Source organism: Pundamilia nyererei, unplaced genomic scaffold (assembly GCF_000239375.1).
Source record: "Pundamilia nyererei isolate P.nyererei 1_Seehausen unplaced genomic scaffold, PunNye1.0 scaffold00055, whole genome shotgun sequence".
Lineage (NCBI taxonomy): Eukaryota > Metazoa > Chordata > Actinopteri > Cichliformes > Cichlidae > Pundamilia > Pundamilia nyererei.
Window position 1 is genome coordinate 310,882 of NW_005187456.1, and position 14,405 is coordinate 325,286.

At 40.6% G+C, this 14,405-nt stretch overlaps 2 protein-coding genes across 4 annotated transcripts in view; one reads left to right on the forward strand and one right to left on the reverse strand.

Annotated features, from left to right (window-relative positions):
• Window positions 1-2,229, forward strand: part of cerkl (CERK like autophagy regulator) — a 32,281-nt gene extending 30,052 nt beyond the window's left edge. The window contains exons 13-15 of one of the 2 annotated variants that reach the window (XM_005733761.2): window positions 73-269; window positions 1,602-1,720; window positions 2,170-2,229. In XM_005733761.2, coding sequence (XP_005733818.1) covers window positions 73-269; window positions 1,602-1,680 — 276 coding nt within the window. In that variant the 3' untranslated portion in view covers window positions 1,681-1,720; window positions 2,170-2,229. Of the gene's footprint in view, window positions 1-72; window positions 270-1,601; window positions 1,844-2,169 lie in introns of those variants that run through there. The other variant, XM_005733760.1, reaches the window with a different exon arrangement.
• A 37-nt stretch (window positions 2,230-2,266) lies between these two features.
• itga4 (integrin alpha 4) overlaps window positions 2,267-14,405 on the reverse strand; it is a 25,358-nt gene continuing 13,219 nt past the window's right edge. For both annotated transcript variants that reach the window (XM_005733759.2, XM_005733758.2), the window contains exons 12-29: window positions 13,281-13,375; window positions 12,360-12,450; window positions 12,231-12,276; window positions 11,814-11,968; window positions 10,581-10,735; window positions 10,305-10,457; window positions 9,542-9,618; window positions 9,060-9,201; window positions 8,141-8,242; window positions 7,760-7,836; window positions 7,427-7,516; window positions 7,159-7,246; window positions 5,446-5,553; window positions 5,158-5,283; window positions 4,934-5,059; window positions 4,753-4,851; window positions 4,523-4,642; window positions 2,267-4,324 (exon numbers count right to left, since the gene is read on the reverse strand). In XM_005733759.2, coding sequence (XP_005733816.1) covers window positions 4,223-4,324; window positions 4,523-4,642; window positions 4,753-4,851; window positions 4,934-5,059; window positions 5,158-5,283; window positions 5,446-5,553; window positions 7,159-7,246; window positions 7,427-7,516; window positions 7,760-7,836; window positions 8,141-8,242; window positions 9,060-9,201; window positions 9,542-9,618; window positions 10,305-10,457; window positions 10,581-10,735; window positions 11,814-11,968; window positions 12,231-12,276; window positions 12,360-12,450; window positions 13,281-13,375 — 1,952 coding nt within the window. In that variant the 3' untranslated portion in view covers window positions 2,267-4,222. The remainder of the gene's footprint in view (window positions 4,325-4,522; window positions 4,643-4,752; window positions 4,852-4,933; window positions 5,060-5,157; window positions 5,284-5,445; window positions 5,554-7,158; window positions 7,247-7,426; window positions 7,517-7,759; window positions 7,837-8,140; window positions 8,243-9,059; window positions 9,202-9,541; window positions 9,619-10,304; window positions 10,458-10,580; window positions 10,736-11,813; window positions 11,969-12,230; window positions 12,277-12,359; window positions 12,451-13,280; window positions 13,376-14,405) is intronic.

A 14,405-nucleotide genomic window follows, 5' to 3' on the forward strand; every position in this document is an offset into this window, starting at 1 on the left:
ACACACACACACACACACACACACACACACACACACACACAGACAAAGCTCTGACTGATTATCTGTGTGCAGTTCAACTTCTCCTTCGTGGAGACGCATGCTGTGTCAGCAGTGAAGATCCGCCCCTGCTCACTGATTGGCTGTTCTGAGGATGAGAGTGAAGAGGAGGGTGACTTGAAAACCACACCCTTCATCCACGCAGAAGGAACAACCTTCCCCTGGAACATCGACGGAGAGCTGGTGGAAATTGCTAATGAAGTGCTCATCAGGTGGGACGCTCACGCCTTCGTTATTAAAAATATATCCAGATAATACAATCATTACGAACAGAGGAATTACTCTGAATTGATTAATTCAAGCACTGATTATTGATGATCAAGGCACTATTTTTCCTTTTAGTTCAGATCAATAAAATACAGCAAGAAGAGGTAAATATAGAGGATAATAATAATGATAATTATTATTAATATTATTTTGGACAATGGCTGCTCTTTCATTTATTTTCAGTCCAGTCCTTGTACCTCATCCTTTTCAGAGGTATCTTGTTTTGTTTATTAAAACATTAACAGTGATTTATGAATCTTTCAAACATAAAAAGGGACCTAACACAAGGGCTGAACCCATGTTGTGTCTACACATAACAGACAACTTAGCACGAAATAATATTTTTGCACCAACATGATGATTGTCAAAGACATATTAGCCACAAACTTGGTATGATTGGAAGAGGATTAGGGAAACTGGAAAAAATGAGGCACTTTTTTTCCCCAGAATTCTGAAATTAAAGTCAGAATTCTGAAAAAAAAAGAAGAAAAAAAGACGAGCCTACTTTTTTTTTTTTTCCAGTCGTCCTAATCCTCTTCCGTAATCTCAGTATGATGTTCAGTGAGTTCTTAAAAGATTTGAGGAAACTGGACAAACGGAAGACAAAAGAAGAAGTGACCGGCCTAAAAAACAGATAACATGATCTGAAAGTCATGTTGAAATTCATCGAAAGAAATGGAAAAATTTAGCAAAGACCTGAAAATGCATCCGATCCATCTGCTGCTCACTGAAGCCTCATTTGAAATGGTCTCAGTTTAAGTGTGGTTGTTAAGAAGCCATTCTTCGTGAATGGAAACGTGGCTGAGTTGTGTCAAATTACACAAGAACTGGATTAAAAATCAGTGACAATAGATATTATAGGGGGATGAATTCATATTTGAATATTTGGATCAAATTTTTTGTGTGTGTGTGTGTGTGGAGCAGGTCAGGAGAGAGGTACAACAGTGAGTGTCAACAGCCATCACTAAAGCAGGTGGAGGCTCTGTCATGTTTTGGTGCTGCTTTTCATCCAGTAGTGCAAAAATTGATGAAACAATGAAGAAAAGTACCAGCAGATTTTGATCCACGATGCAATTGGTTTCATTTTTCACAGTACCAAGCGACTGACTGGTCTCCTTGTCCTGGAGCTCACACTGTGTTTGTTTTTTTACATTCTGTGACATTTACATCAATACCAATCAGGCCATGCTCCTGCAACCATAGCAACATGTCTGCAGGTCCTTAATATCCACCTGACTGTGTGTCTGTGTTTCTGTATGTCTTTGTGGTGCATTCAGAGTCCACCCAAGACTCATCACTCTGTACGGCGAGGAGGTGGAAGAGGCCGAGTCATCTGTCTCCTGCAGCTGCATCTGAGAACAACAAGGGGGCGCTGATCTGTGTGACACTCACCACGGTAACCAAAATGACTCAACAGTGCTCTTTGTACAGACTCTGAACTCACAATTTGAAACTTTGGTCATCCGCCCATGATTTTAACGATATATTCATAGAGGAAAAATAAATAAAATAAAAAAGCTCCTTTACTTTAAAGCTGTATTAATTTTATATTCTTTTTATCAAAGTATAATGTGAACATTTTGTAAGTTTTATTCATGTATCAGCTGCAGAACTGACCAATGCACATAAAAATGGTTTAATGTTTACAATTTACTACAGTTTCATTACCCATTTCTCTCAGATCATGCGACTTTAATTTCATATGTTGCTTTTTTACATCCAGTTTTTGTTTCTGTGGCAGAGAACAAACTTGTTTAATTTGTGTTCAAAATCCAGTTTATTTCACTTCCCAAAGGGTTCATGTTTGAATAAAGGTATTAATAGGTGACTTTTCTATCTGTGCAGACGATGGTGAAGCAAAAACAGACCTGATGTATGCATGTAGATTCTCATTTTGACTCAAATCATACTGCGACTGCAATAAAGTATAAAAATCAAGCTGTTTAAATAGAAAATCCTTTATTTTAATAGAAAAGTGTTGCTAAAAGCAGTGAGACTCTCCAGTGCAGAACAACTTCACATAAGAACATCGAAATCACTTATTAAAATATTAAAACACTCGGTGTGAATCTGTGAGGTGCATTTGTATTAAACACACACCGGAGTGGAGGGCAGCAGCTAAGTGAACAGTCTAAATGGAGACCGTTAACACAACGCTTTTTTTTTTTATGTATTACTTGAACCAACAAGTTATCAGTTTAAAAAGCCCAGGTGTCAATTTTAGGAAGTATGACTGAGAAAACTGACCACATCAAACATGTTTACTTAGTGTTTGTGATGTGTTTGTTCAGAAGATGGAGCTTTACTTTGAGAGCTCGGGCCATAAACATTCTTTTGAAAATGGTGATTTCAAGTAGTTGTCGATCATTAGGCCTCCCACCTACCTCACACTGGTAGGAGTGGTTAACCTTAAATGTGCTTTATTTAAAATGCATCACGTTTATGTTTTTTTCCTCTCTTGTTTTATTTGTATTAATTTTAATTTAAAGAACTCCCACAGGACAAACTTTTTCATGGGCATCACATTGTGATTGTTACCACATTAAAAGAGCCTTCATGCCTCATTATGTTTGATTCTGTGTGTTTGACCCTCCTGGGCCCAAAAGGAGGAGGAATGGAGGAGAAATGCTCATTTCTAGCTGCCCTGCGTGGTGCACTTGTGCTGATCTGGCTGTACATTGTTTTCATTGTTTTTCCCTCCACATACCAGCATGGCTTCCTGTTTTCTTCTTCCCTGAATGGCTTCCAAAGCATCAGAGAAACTGTAAACAAGTGTGAAATCAGGCTCACGGGGAGGTTAAGGAACCATAGCACCAGGAGGCAGCACAGTGGAGGATTCACTGTAGAAAGATCCTGCATTCTGCTCATTTTTCAATCCTCTGCCCTGAAATTTCTATTAATCCTACATCAAAACTGCCCTCAGGTTCCTCTATTGTGAAGCAGTTTGCAAAAGCAAGAGGGTAGGTAAAAACAGATAGCGCTAATAAGCTGATCATGTCCTCCACGTTGGAGTATCCAGCCAGTGGTCAACATTGCTGGCTCAGTGAACTAACTTTGTGCAAAACAAAAATGTGTGGATTTGCATCAGATGAGCTGATTGTGCCATAAAAAATTGCTGGTTTAAGCAGAGGAGACACATCCCAAAACAAATAGTGGGAGCCAAAAAACGGAGTGATCACCCCTGTTACCAGCAAATCCCAGCAGCCATCACCTTCTTCCTCCAGCTGGACGACATCCAGTGTGTGCCACAGGCGTCAAATGATGCAGCACAGCCAGTGAGTTAGCTCTTTGTGTGTTTGTGTGTGTGTGTGTGTGTGTGTGTGTGTGTGTGTGTGTGTGTGTGTGTGTGTGTGTGTGTGTGTGTGTGTGTGTGTTGGTCAGCAGGTGAACAAAATTCAGAAAATAAGTTACACAGACAAAAGGAAGGTTTCCCAGAGCTACGAGCCAATCAGAGGCAAAGTTTAAATCACCTGAGATCATAGAAAGTGATGTTCTTTGTTTTGTTTTCTCCTAAAAAGAAGAGTCAAAATGAAGGTCATTAATCCCAGGAAGCTCCAAGGCTTTCCGATTGGTTCAGATTTGATGACTTCCGGTTCACTTCCCTTTTAATTAATCCTCTATCCATCGAACGCTGCAGTCTTTTTTCTTTCAGGTCTTTGGATTTCTCTGGTTCCTTTTTGTGAAAGCATGTCGGCAAAATAGTTTAAAAGGTCACAGTCAGATTCAGGAGGCGTTCACTGTCACGTGTTAGACTCAAACCCTCGGAGCGTAGGCGGATTTCACTGACCGATGACGTTCACAGTGCTGCAGTAAGACCGAGGCATGATGAACACTCTTTCATAGGTACAATGTGAACTCCACCTTGGGGTCAGATCACGGGCAGAGAGAACAATCTGGGTTAGGTAGTGCTTTCTCTTTTGCTGTGCTTGGGAACGAAGTCCCAGCTGTCTCTGTTGAACTCATCCTCCTTATGATGTAATTCTCTCTTGAAGAATCCAGCCTGACGGACAAAGAGAAGAAGAAAATGTGAAGCCTGTGTATCAACTGCAAACATTAAACTGTAACATAATGTGGTTGGTCAGTACCGCAGAACTGAGCCATGATATTTTACAAGATAGCAGATTGTTAAAATACACCAGTTATTGCTGGGAGAATTGTCACAAAAATGAGTTTATGTTGAAAGACAAAAATTGAGTACCTTCCACAGACACCAGATGAGAGCTGCCAGGATTGTTAACCCCACGGCTAAACTGACAACGACAATGAAGATTTTCACCATCGCTGAGGGTTTCTGGGTAAAAACTGCTTCCACCAATACCTGGAAATGTGCAACATACATCTTTAACACTGCTGCACCACGGCAACTGTGAAGCCCAGACTCTCGGATCACACAGCAGTGTGTTCTGATTGGCTGCGGGGGAGTTTTACCTGTGCTACAGGATGATCCTGGATCAGGATGGTGTTATTATCTTGTTTAGGTGATGACATCACTGCCATGCTTTCCAGGATCATGATCCCATGGCGACCCTGAGACACAGAGAAAGGCATCAGGGACCAGAAACTCTGACAAAATGCAGTGAAATCAGTCGCCTGCGTGCGAGTGTGTTACCGGAGCTTGCCGTAGTACGGCAGGATTCAGGTTGGCTTCCAGTTGGATGGTGACCTCTCTCCCCGCCTCCAAATTACCAAGGCGACACACTAACCACTCACAAGCCTTATCGGTGCGGCCACAAAACTGAACATAGAGAACAAAATTAAAGTTTGCACCCTTGCATAAGCTATATCTGAGAGACTACATTTTATGTGTGTGTGTGTGTGTCTGTGTTTGCGTACCATTCTACGGGTGGAGGTGGGCGAAAAGAAGAAGATGAGTTGTTTGATGAAGGAAGCTTGAGGGGCGTTGCAGTCGTCGATGACTGAAACTGTTGTGTCACTGATGTAACACACGCCTTGAGACGACTGCAGAGAGAATTCATGTGTTAGTACGGTCTGTTCTATCGCCATTTACGAATAACTTTTCTCACGCTCTTGGCTTGTTTCGCCTCAATTCCAGCCATGACACATGAGAAATCACACAGAACCTAAGTGTCAAACCCACTGCCGATGTTTGTGTTGATGTACCTGCCAATCGACCACTTGCAACAGCCTGTGACGGTAAGGTGTGAGGATCTTCGGCAGCGCAATTTCAACCACAGTGTCGACTGACCTGCTGGGACCGGAGTTTAACACCTGCAAGGAGATGGAACAAGATGCTGAGACTCTCTAAGGCAAGGACGTGTTCATATCAAGAGCCCTGTTTATTTACCTTGCGCTTTTTCACCTTTTGATGTGTGCGCACCAGTGAAAGTAAACCAAATGAGCACAAACATAGCAACAACTTCCTGTTTGGTTCTGAACACTTCCCTTTAAAGAGTTGCTAAAAAATTGTTGATTGGCTCCAGTTTTATGATGTGCTACTACTAAGACCAAAGGTTCCTAATTGAAACCAGAAATGACCAACTTACAGATGACCACTTTCCTAAACTCTCCAACCAGTGTTGATGAAATTCGACTTGCTGTGAAGTTTTAGCTTCACATATGAAATTGTATTTTTGGACAGCTGCATATATTTTTTATTTTGGCCAAACTAGTCATTCTTCTATTCCATTTTCTTTGACTATATGCTGTTGAAAGTGCCGTGACACACAGAACTCGCACCGTGATCTCTGTGTTTCCTCATTTGCTGACCTACATTCTTAAATAAATAAGTTTGGTCATGCAACTAATGTCGTGACACTTCTGTGTGTCACAACATCCCACCTTGACACATCTAACTCTTCATAAACTCAGTACATAAGTCCATCCATCCTTTTCCGCTTATCAGGGTTGTGTGTGTGTGTGGGTGGAGATGGTGGAGTCAAACTCAGGACCTTCTTGCTCTTCTTCTTGGCATCAGTGCTAACCATTATGCCACCGTGCTGCCAGTACAGATATAATATGTCATATATATCGGTTTTTTAAATATATTTATATATATAATATTTACAATATTTCTGCTAAGTTCTGCTATGTTATTGTATTTCTGCCAATATTATGTTTTCTTTACGTTATTGCAGTTCTGCTAAGTAATTACATTTTTGCTAAGTTCTTATGCTTCTGCAAAGTTATTACAATGTTTTGCTACTTTTCAGCTTTTTCGGCTATTTTTAGCAGACAGCTTCAGCGTTACAGCATCCACACAGCATTTTTGCAGGAAATGCAAATTTTTCTAGTTCTCTTTAAACTTTGCGTTTGTGATCAGCAATAAAGCTTGTCATGGTGTAGTGGTTTAAATTTGCTTAAAAAAAGATCATTGTTTGCTCTCACAAGAAGATCCGGCATTAAAAATCTGCCTAAATCAAATACACAGAGCTGCACTGCGTGACGATCCCTTGTGAATATGGGAGCAGCCGAAAGTAGCTTTTTATTGTCCTGGTCACAAAATCAAATTTTTACATAAACAGTATCATTTATGTGCTCTCTGTTGTTTAATCAGGATAAAATGGAAAAAAATTGGAAAATATCATATTATAATGTTATACTGCCTCAGCTCAGTGACATGTTTTAACAGAACAGACTCAATGTTTTTAGTATTACTATAACATACATACAGGCAGACATACACATAAATCAAACTGTCTGCAAATGCGTACAAGTCTACCAAAGTCAAATGTTAAATTTAACCTCAATGAGCTCCATCTGTTACTGTTTTGCTTGTTTGGTTGGTTGGTTGCTTGTTTAAAGCATCCAGAAGTGTGTTTGCATCCTGTCTGATCACATATGAAAAAAAAACCCCTCTGAATCAGGCTGACCTACCTTGTATGTGTAATTGAAGCTTTCTGAATAGCAGTTAGTGGAAATCAAGTCTTCATCTCTAACTTCAAAAGAGGAGGGAGTCACAAAACTGTAAACAGGCAGACAGAAAGCATTGGGATTAGTTCTCCGGAGTTAAATATGTCCTTTATTTCTGCACTCTGAGGAAAAAATGTTGTTCACATGAATTTCACTGACATGGTTAAAAAAAACACCCCAAAAAAGCCTTTGACAAAGCAAATAATAGTAATGCACAACAAGGTGAGCTCACCCGTGGATGTTCACATTGACTCCATATTTGAGAGGAAGGGTGAGGCTGATGGAGTTGTCATGGAGATATTCCCTCCTCTCATAGTTATCACTGCAGAGAAAATAAATTTCACATATTTTTACTCCCTGATGGTTTGATTCAAGGTTTAAAAGTCTATAAAGCTATTTCATATTCATTATTGTTTCTTCTTCTTCTTAAATGTTCACATTAACCTGCATTCTGCATACTCCTTTTTCAATAACACTTTATCTTCATACATTTGTTTGCTTTACTGTCATAAGTGAGGTGCCCGCTCACCTCAGAAAAATGATGAGGTGAGCGGAGGAGCTTTACCTGCTGGTGTTGACGTGAATGAGGTTTTGTCCAGGTGTGCTGTTCTGGTTGACATCCAACAGAAAGCTGATATTCAGCTACAAGAAAAAAACATCACTTAACATCTTCCTTCTTTATGATTTTTGCTGCTAGAACTTTTTTACACAATACAGGAATCTCTACTCAGCTGCGGTCCGTTTCACCAGATCGTTTTGCAATATTTTAAACAGATAAGTCGAGGAAAAATAGAGAACTGAAAGCACAAGAACCCGCTTTGACCTTTGATATGTGGACCACAGGAAGTTGAGGACCCATAATAGCTGGCTGGAGCACGACATTCAGGTTCCTCATAATTTTAGTAAGTGATCAGTGTGTGATTACCTCCAATTAGCTCGGGCTTACCTGGGTGTGCGCTGGAAGGAGGAAGCTGGTCACACTGCAGTCAACACCCACTGTTGTAGCGTTGACTTCCTGTGTGACATCACATCTGACCACATTGTCCTCCTGGTTGAAGAGAAGCAGACTTGTTTTGGTTTTGTTATGTATTATAATTTTGACAATGATCATTTAACAGTTGTGTGACTACCTGTTTACACAGCAGTTTTAACTGTAAGACCAGCCATGAAACATACTGCTGTCCATTGTATCTGCCTATGGTTGCTGATGACACTATCTAAGAGAGCAGCAGTCTGCTGTTCATCTTCATCTAGGTTCTCAAATAGAGTTCTGTTTTTCTAAGAATGATGGCACTTTTTTCTCATTTTACCCAATCAGCATCCACCTCTGGCAGCTTACTCAGCCAGGACCATTTAGGAGTACATACATGACGGTAGGTATGTTTTTCTGCCCTAAAAACAGCCCTGAAAATGACCCTGAAACACACAAGCTACACACCATTTTATCTATTGATTCAGTTCAGTTTTATTTATATAGCTTCAAATCACAACAATGGTTGCCTCAAGGCTCTTTGTGAGGTAAAGACCCTACAGTAATAGAGAGAAAACCGAACAATCAGAACAAGAAATCAGACTTGGCGACAGTGGGAAGGAAAAACTCCCCTTTAACAGGAAGAAACCAGGCATAAGAGATTAAAATTAGTAACCGATGCAAAATTGTGTATAAACACATAAAGAGTGAGAGAGGTGAGGTGTGTAAAGAAAAACACTTGGTGCATTATGGGAACCCCTCCCTAAACCTATTGCAATTTAACTAAGGGAGTATTCAGGGTCACCTGATCCAGCCCTTACTATAAGCTTTGCTAAAAAGGAAACATTTAAGCCAAATCTTAAAAGTAGAGAGGGTATCTGAAAGTCTGACTCACATTTTGCAGTACTTTAATGTAGTGGATGTTGCTGGGCAACCGTAGCGTCAGTCGTGGCAGGAAGGCATCATCTCCAGAGTTCAGCAGTGAGGCTTTCAACATGATAGTCTGCCCGGATCCCAGCGCAAAGTACTCATGCTGACTGAAGATAAACACGACAAACAACAAGCATCGCTCAGAATCAAACTTTCTCTACTGTTGAAATACTTTTGATTTCTTTTTTGGTTTTAACTTGCAGATTTTTACAGTTTGATCTCAGGAGCCCAAAGTGTGAAGCTGAATATAACCAGCAACTCTGGCACTTACTAATTACAACAGCATACAGCACACATTCATTCTCTACACAAAAATATGCAAACACAACAGCTTGATATCCTTTTTTCTTTTTTTTTTCACGTATATTCTGGTTGTTTCCCTGTTGTTGTTTTTTTTGTCATTCACACACAGCTCCCTGCAGTGTGTGTGTGTGTGAGAGATCTTACTGTGGGAGCACTAGATGAGCTGACAGCTGCATGTTTGTCGAACAGTTCACCAGGGAGCAGGAACGAGCAAAACGAGTCTGAGAGAAAGAAAAGAAGCAGCGGGTTAGCGGCAGCCGTGAGAATAAATAAACATTTCGATCGTGTTACTTCAGTGATAAATGGTAAATGGCCTGCATTTGTATAGCGCTTTACTCAGTCCTTAAGGACCCCAAAGCGCTTTACACTACATTCAGTCATTCACCCATTCACACACACATTCACACACTGGTGACGGCAAGCTACATTGTAGCCACAGCTGCCCTGGGGCGCACTGACAAATAACATCAAACAACTTGAGAGGTTCAATAAAAACCCTCTGATGACTAACTCCACCTGTGAATTCCTACTTGTAAACTGTTCCTGCACTGCTTTATGAGTGTGAGCAACATGTGGGGGACGCACACAGCAGGAGGGTGTTAATGTGCTGAGATGCAGCTGAAAGCACATCTGGATAGGCAATACACAAAGTTTGTTGATACACAAAGGTCGAACAAAGATAAAAAATAATAATTTGCAGATGGCTTAATGTGTTAGTTTAGCAGTATGCTAAACCTATGCGTCTATGCTTTTATAGCTGATTAAGCTAATTCATTGTCTTGTAACTGCAAGTAGAAATTTTTCATTTTTATTTAGAGCAGATTTATAAATATAGATATTGATTACTGTGTGCATGATGGGCTGTTCTAGCTGTTATTTGCTGGGTCTTTGTACGCTAGCTTGGTACCTGGCTGGTGATGGTGTTGCGGTGTCCTGCGCTCCGCTGCAGAATGGGTTTTAACGGAGGGAAGGATGTGGAAGAGGCTCTGCGGCTGTTTGTCTCCCTGAGACTGTAAGAAACCACAAACTGAACCGGAGTAAAAATGTCCCTCACATCTTTCTGTTGGAGGAAAGAAAAAGGGTTCAGAGGAGGAAAGATGAACATTTTAGCATCACTGCTGTTAATCCAATCAGTGCATCATATGTTAATATGCCCAAAATAGACAGTGGGTGAGTATATTACCCTTTGGTAAGCCACATGGGCCACACAAGTGAGATGCCCCTGTCGTGCTCGTACACGCTCATTTGTGATATTGGACGATCCGTTACCGTGGAAATAGAACCGAGGTGGGAAGGACGGTTTATGGAGGAGGTCAGAGGTCAGATTATATTGAAGATCTGAAAAAGAGAAGAGAGAAACAACCTTCAAAAATCAGGCTGTACACTTTATGCAAAACAAATGTTGCCATTTGGAGAAGCTATCATCCAATCCCAGCACTGAAACTGCAATTAGGCACATTAAAGTTGTAGAAGAGGATAGAGGGAGAAAGAGAAAACGCCTGGAGGGTTGCATTTATGTATTTTACGATAAGGACAGTAGGAGTGTGACTCTGCAGCTTTGGCTGACCGATTACATAAAGCTGACCACTACATTCTTTTATGAGATGTTCAGATGAGCAGAAAAGCAAAGCTGTCAATTTACCAGTTAATCTATGTCCCCACCCTCACCAATGGTCACAAGGGCTGCACAGTGAAGGAGGCGTGACGAAAATGAGACTGGCCTCTCCCTTAAAGATAAGGTCAGGAATTCAGGCACTCGACAGTGGCTCAGAGTAGAGCTGCTACTCCTCCACACTGAAAGGAGGCAGTTGAGGTGGATTGGACATTTGACTAAGAGGCCTCCTCAGCGCCTCCCGGGAGAGGTGTTGCGGGCATGTTCTTCCAGGAGGAGGCCCAGGGGTAGCCCTAGGGCATGCTGCACAATTATTAATTTAAAAACTGTAAGGTAAAGACTCTACAATAATAAAGAGAAAACCCCAGCTATCAGATGCACTTGGCGACAGTGGGAAGGAAAAAATCCTTTTTAACAGGAAGAAACCTCCAGTAGAACCAGGCTCAGGGTGTGGCAAGCATTTGCTGTGACCAGTTGGGGGTGTGGGGACTAAAGACACGCTGCGGAAGAGAGCCAGAGATTAATGTACAGTTTATATCTCTCAGCTGGGCTGGGAAACCCTCGACGTTTCCCTGGATGAGCTGGGGGAGGTGGCTGGGGAGAGGAGACATTTGGATTTCTCTGCTTAGGCTTTGGGTGCCACTGGGGACAGTTGCTGCTGTGGAGTGTTTCGGTGAGTAACATCCACCTGCTGTCACTGACTCTAATGATGTGCTTGATTGGTGTTTACTTTTAAACATAGGTAGCTTTTAAATTTTATAAATTAACAGATAATACACTAAAGAGGTGCAATTAGGGCAGTACCTATGTGCCCCCTGAAATGTCTGGACTGGACACTGAAGCAGATGGTAACGTTAAAGCAGGGAGCTGGATGCTTGAGCTCTCGGCACAGCGCCATCCGATCGTCGATCTGCTCCGGCAGGATCAAAGACGCGTTCACTTGAATCACTGGACGGGTCCTGCAGCACAAGCACACAGTCAGAGAAATTATCACAGCATGCAGACTGGGGTTTATGAATCACTGAAAACAACTGAAAACAAATAAAGCAGGAGGATTTTGTTATTTTCACCTTATTTTCCACAGATGTTGGGACACTTTTGGTTCTCTTGCACACTACATACATTAAAAAAACATTCCTGTTCACTACTATGAGAAGAGGGTAACTACAGATGGAGTCTTTTTGGGTAAAGTTTCAACAGGAAGCTTCAGTGACGACTTACCTGAGAACCACGGCTGAGTCAGAAAGGAACGCACCAACTGCCACATCTGCAGAGACAGAGCGGGTTCAGCCTGCTTAAAACGATCTAATGAAACAAATATGGCAGAAGTTTTGGCACAGAATTGTTTACCCTTGTAACCGTTATCGTCAATGTCAATGCCAGAGCTCAGCGACTGCCCGAACATCCTCAGGTCATGGCCAAGGGTGGATCCAGTAATCCTCTGAAAGCACAATGGTAGGTATACCATGGAAGCTGGTGTAATGATATTACTTAAAAGCACAGGAGGATATAAGTACTAATGTAAGCATGTGCAGGCAAGTATGCCAAAAGGCCAAATATAGCAGCCAGTGGCCCTTTGCTGCATTTCTTCCCCTAATCCATTTCTGTGTCTGTTTTCCCGTCTATTCTCCTCTGTGCTATTAAAAAGGCCAAAAAATGTCTCATAATATTCTTATACTTTGGGGGGATTTATCATTAGTATAACTCCCACACTGGTTATTATTCTGTTAATATCTTTTCTGATTTTTTACTGATCTCAGTCTTAAAGAAAGAATAGATCATTTGTCTTGGTTTGATTTGTCCAGTCACTACAAATTCATAGCTTTAACTCTTGGATCTGTGCTACTTTTCTCTTCTATTTTTTTTATCTATTGTATTTAATTATTTATGAATCTCTCTTTGAGCTATGACTGCAAGGGGATCAGGTCAGATTTTGCATTTTTGTTAGACGTGTTATTGCACTGGTAAGTAAAAAGTAAGTAAGTGACATTTTTACCTGCACGTCATCCTCATTTATAGCCCTTGCCTGTCACTTAAAGACAGGTAAGTCCCCCACATACACGTTATTCTCTAAATTAAACAGGTGAGTTATATAACAATTTGCCCAGATACATCTTGGGGGAATTACATTTAGAGAACAAAACCTTGTTTTGTACCAAGCTGAAAACATGTTTACTTCTGTTGTAAAATTGGGACATTCATATCTTGTTTCATTTGAGAACCTGCAGTTTTTCTTTTTTTCAGCCCTGGAGGTTTTTGCTCAGTTTGTACCTGGGATGGAGTTGATGAGATGCCCTCTTTTCTGCCGTTGTAGATGTACACAGCTCCTTTAAGGTCGTCTTCATGTGGAGCACCAATCGCCACATCTATACACACACACACACACACACACAATTTTGTATTTATATACTTGAAAGGATTCTTGTTTTCACTTGTCACCTACAGTGCCATGAAAAAGTGTTCATCCCCTTCCTGATTTCTGTCTTTTTTATTTTTACACTTTTGTACTTAACTTTTTCAGATCATCAAAGAGATTGTAACATTAGTCAGAGAAAACCTGAATAAACCTAAAATATAGTTTGTTTTTAACATAAATTATGATTTAATTTAATAAAGGAAAAAATTTATCCAAACTTACTTTATGTGAACAAGTAATTGCTCCCTAAGCCTTATAACTGGGTGTGCCACCCTTGGCAGCAAGAACTGCAGTCAAGCAATTGGCAATGAGTCTTTCACATCAATGTGGAGGAATTTCGATCCACTCTTCTTTGCAGAACCTCAAAGTGTCAGATTTATTCAGAATACACTAGAGGGTTTTGAAGCACGAACTGCCAAAGCATCTCAATCAGATTTGAGTCCAGATTTTGGCTTGGCCACTCCAAAAAGCCTCGTTTTGTACTTTTTGGGTTTGGTTTAACCAGAGCTGGACTTCCTGCATGTAACCGTGTGTGAAACCGCTGTGAAATGAACCATATGTTAAAATCTGCATTTGTATTTACTCTGGTTATCTTTAGGATGGGACAAATAGTTTTTCACAGCACTGTTTCAGCCTAACCTCATCTTTGATTTCTTTTCTTCAAAGTAGTCGTTGGTTCTTGTGACTTTTTACATAAAATTTTCACACGTTTTAACAAACTAATTTTTAAATTCACAGGGTAATTTTTGTCCTTTCTTGTTTTTTCAGATGGATAAAAGTATGCAAGAGTATATAAACATGAGTAAACACTAGTATGGTCTTTTAATATTTAACTAAAGTATCCTTAAAATATTGAGGTCATGGACACACTAATGCAGTCAGAGATACTCCCATTGTTTCAGCCATCAGCACACTGATTTACATTTATTTCTTGCCTTACAATATTTCCTAGTTTACTGTAACGCTAAACTAAAAATCAG